The following is a 3,992-nucleotide window of genomic DNA, read 5'->3' as shown; positions in this document are numbered from 1 at the left end:
TAGTTTCATTAGAAAGACAAACAAATAAATGTGGTGGAGGAGTTCTGATATAGATTAAAGAAAGCATCGCGTATAAAGTTAGAAGCGATTCGAGCGTTTCCGACGAAGATAAAGAAATCGCAACAATTGAATTAATTATTAACATAGGAAAAAACATACTTATAAGCAGCTGCTATAGGCCACCTGACGGCGCGTGCGAAAATTTTAGCACTTATTTGCAACATAATATAATTCACGCTGGTAGTAACGAAAGAAAAAAAAAACTTTATAATTGGCGATTTTACTATGGACTTTTTTATTTATAACAACGACAAAAAAGTGAGAAGTTTCTATGATGAAATTTTCTTAGCAGGCGCAACTCCCCTAATCAATCATGCAACTAGAGTAGCAAAAAATTCTGCTACACTCATAGACAATATTTTTACTACAGACATCTTTAATAACTCCATCCAAAAAGGTATCATAAAAACTGATATATCGTTCCTTTTCCCTATTTTCCTAACCCTTAACACAACATTATCAAATAAAATTAAACAAAGTAGAACTATAAAAAAAACGTATTTACAACGACAAAAAAAATAAATGATTATAAACATCAACTATCATTATTTCATTGGGGGTATATCAACTTTAATGAAGATGCAAGTAATATTTATAATAAATTCTTCGAAACATTCTACTTAGTATATGACGCGAACTTTCCGGTATGTGAAAAATTTATAAGTCATAAAACCTTTATTAGTCCTTGGATTACAAAAGGCTTTAAAAAATCTTAGAAAAAAAAGCAAAAGTTGTATATAAAATATTTAAAAACTAAATCTTCTGCAAATGAAAAAATATATAAAAATCATAAAATTTATTTGAAAAAATTTGTAAACATCTAATAAAAATGTATTATACTTATCTGATCAATAAGTTTAAAAACAACTCAAAGCGCACCTGGCAACGCGCGCCTGGCAAATAATAAAAGTAATAACAGGAAAATGAAAAAACCACTTGTTTGTAATTATTGTCAAACGGCGATAATAATTGTAATTATTGTCAAACGGCGAAATATATATATATATTTAAAAAAAAAAGAAAAGAAAAAGGCAAGTCACTAAGCAGCAGGTGCTTTTTACCATAAAGGTGGAAAATAATCTATTTATACCCAGTTCACACTAAATTCTGTTTTAAATAAACATGTTTTAATGTAAACATAGTTTTATAATAAACATGTTTTCAGTTTTCTTGCGTTCAGATTGAACGTTCTTTAGTATTTATATTAACGTTCGAAAATGGCGCTCTCAAAGAAAAACTTGATCTCGAAGTTACGAGTATTATTGTACATATCAAGGAAAAAAAGAAGACTGCAATTGCAGCACATACTGATAAACTGTATTACTGCTTATAATTTTGCGGTTTACAGAAAAATTTGGACTAAACCTCGCAGTCAAAGCTTTTGGTACGAAACAATGGTAAACTGTTGGAACGAAGATGATTGGATAAAAAACATAAGAATGTCTAAAGCAGCCTTTAATTATCTGTGCAAGGAAGTTTCACCTTTTATGCCTATACAAGGCACTAACTTTCGTAAATCTTTGCCTTTAGAAATGAAGTTAGCTGTGACACTTTACTTTTTAAGTGGATCTGCAGATTACCGAACAATAGCCAATTTATTTGGCTTAGGAAAATCAACTGTTTGTACAATAGTTCACAGAATTTGTAAACATTTTGTTGATAACTTAATGAAGAAATACATTTCCTTACCCTCAAGGGAAGAAACAATGGAGATTATAGTAAGTTTTGAAAAATTATATGGTTTTCCACAAGTAGTTGGAGCAGTTGATGGATGTCACATAAGAATAAAGGCTCCTCATAAAAATTCAGAGGACTATATAAACAGAAAAGAATATCACTCCATTATTTTACAGGGATTGGTAGACAGCAAGTATTTATTTAGAGATATTTTTGTAGGGTGGACTGGCAAATCACACGATTCAAGGGTTTTTAAAAATTCTCCCTTATATAAAGAGTGTCTGGCTAGAACCTTTTTACCTACAAACTTATCTAAAATAATTGATAATATTGAAATTGGTCCTCTTATCCTTGGTGATTCAGCATATCCCCTTAAAAATTGGCTTATGAAACCTTACTCAGATCGTGGAAATCTTAGTATAGAAGAAGCAAAGTTTAACGTTTCTCTTAGTAAATGTCGTGTGGTGGTGGAGAATGGATTTGGAAGATTAAAAGGTCGATTTCAATGTCTTTTAAAGAGATTAGATACAACAGTTGAACACACAGTCAATATTGTTACAACATGTTGTATACTACATAACTTCTGTACTTTGACAAAGCAAAAGTATTTAAATGAATGGATTGAACAAACAGAAATTGACTTAGTAAACCCTATATTAAACCACAGTTGCATTGAACTTGACAATAAAGCTGAGTTTATTAGAAATTCCATAAAAAAACATTATTTTACAACTGTTTAGTTGTAAATGATTTTTTTCAAACAATGTTGTAAAAGGCATGGTTTATTTTATTTTGAGAAAAAAATAACAAAACAAAGAAATTGCTTCACATTTTTTTAATCATAATTAAAAACTCTATCTCAGTCCCACTTTTAAGACGTTTAACATCCTTATCATTTCGGATAAGTACATTTGGTAACTTGGTAATCAATAAAGATGCATTATCTTGAACTGAAAATTCCTCTTTTATTGTGCAAGTAAGTTTTTCTAGTGTCAAATCTGCCAATGAAAGTTCTATTTCAATAAAATATAAATCTTCAACTTGACGAACTTTTAATATAACACATGATTCTTCTTGTTTGTGGTTTTCTAAAATACTTTCTAAAATTTTATGATCAATATCAGCCTGAGAGGTCATAAATTTATTAACAGTGGCATTTAATTGTTCAAACATTACCTCACTTCTTGATTTTTTCTTTTTGGATTTTTTAAAGTAAAAACTATTATCTTTTTTTACCAACTCTTCAGATTTAGAACTTGACGGAGTAGTTTCAATGTCTATATGTTCACAGTTTACTAACTCATTAACACAATTATTAAAATTATTCACTTCTGCAGTTTTTTCAATAATAACATTCATGCCTGAGGAACTTTTCAAAAAAGTTGGTAATGTGGTTGGTTTGTCACTAAGAACCTTATCAATTTCATCAAAGCAGGATGGTTTTTTGGAAGGACCAGTCCCACTTGTATTTCGTTTATTATCAATATAATTGCGATATGCACTTGTCAATGTGTGAATTCTTGTTTTACACATTATCTCTGTCTTCATATCCAGAAGCTTGCAAGAATAGCAAAATTTCCTCCCAAATTTTTCCTTTTCTAAAATCCAAAAAATATGAAGTTATATATATATATATATATATATATATATATATATATATATATATATATATATATATATATATATATATATATATATATATATATATATATATATATATATATATTGTGCTAACTATCAAAGAGAAATAAATATCTTGTTGTAAAAAGTACAATTTATAAACATTCATTTCCTTGTTTATTCAATATTAATGTAATTCGTAATCACTTCTTGTCTATTTGTGATTTATTTAAACTATTTAGTAACGAGTGGTTTGATTTTATTTAACAAGTTATTTCAATTTGATCCAACTTAACTGAAAAAAACAAAACAAAACCTTGTGCATGACTTCAACTTTTCTTGGATATTATCTTCTGACCATTTACTAATTAGTATTTTTGTTTCCTCATCATCCCAATGTCTAGCTCTCTTTCTAGATTTAACTTTTTCTTCAGCAACAGCTTTTTCCTCCGCCATTTAAAAACAGTTCAGGGTAATAAAACGCAATTAAAACAACCTCGCGACGTTGTTTTATTAAAACAACTTTTAACGTTGCGTGTTTTAATTAAAACCAATTTTAAATTTGATGAGAATAGTAAAATGTAAAACGCGTTTAAAATACGACAATTAAAACGTGTTTTATCGTCAGTATGAAC

The 3,992-nt window shown here is 28.6% G+C and overlaps 2 protein-coding genes across 2 annotated transcripts; one reads left to right on the top strand and one right to left on the bottom strand.

Annotated features, from left to right (window-relative positions):
* The first annotated feature begins 1,454 nt into the window (after positions 1-1,454).
* Positions 1,455-2,477, top strand: LOC136087922 (uncharacterized). Its single transcript, XM_065811550.1, has one exon. The coding sequence runs from the start codon at positions 1,455-1,457 to the stop codon at positions 2,475-2,477; it is 1,023 nt and encodes a 340-aa protein (XP_065667622.1).
* An 80-nt stretch (positions 2,478-2,557) lies between these two features.
* LOC136087831 (uncharacterized) lies at positions 2,558-3,992 on the bottom strand. Its single transcript, XM_065811406.1, has 2 exons — positions 3,674-3,992; positions 2,558-3,335 (listed from the first exon to the last, which is right to left on the bottom strand). Exon 2 carries the CDS (start codon positions 3,283-3,285, stop codon positions 2,563-2,565), a length of 723 nt encoding a protein of 240 aa, XP_065667478.1. The 5' UTR covers positions 3,286-3,335; positions 3,674-3,992; the 3' UTR covers positions 2,558-2,562.

Source organism: Hydra vulgaris, chromosome 12 (assembly GCF_038396675.1).
Source record: "Hydra vulgaris chromosome 12, alternate assembly HydraT2T_AEP".
Taxonomy (NCBI): domain Eukaryota; kingdom Metazoa; phylum Cnidaria; class Hydrozoa; order Anthoathecata; family Hydridae; genus Hydra; species Hydra vulgaris.
The sequence above is the reverse complement of the archived record's forward strand: the minus strand, read 5'-3'. Positions and strand labels throughout refer to the sequence as shown.

Coding starts and splice junctions, on each gene's coding strand:
- LOC136087922 (XM_065811550.1), top strand. CDS start 1,455: ATGGTAAACTGTTGGAACGAAGATGATTGGATAAAAAACATAAGAATG.
- LOC136087831 (XM_065811406.1), bottom strand. CDS start 3,285: ATGAAGACAGAGATAATGTGTAAAACAAGAATTCACACATTGACAAGT.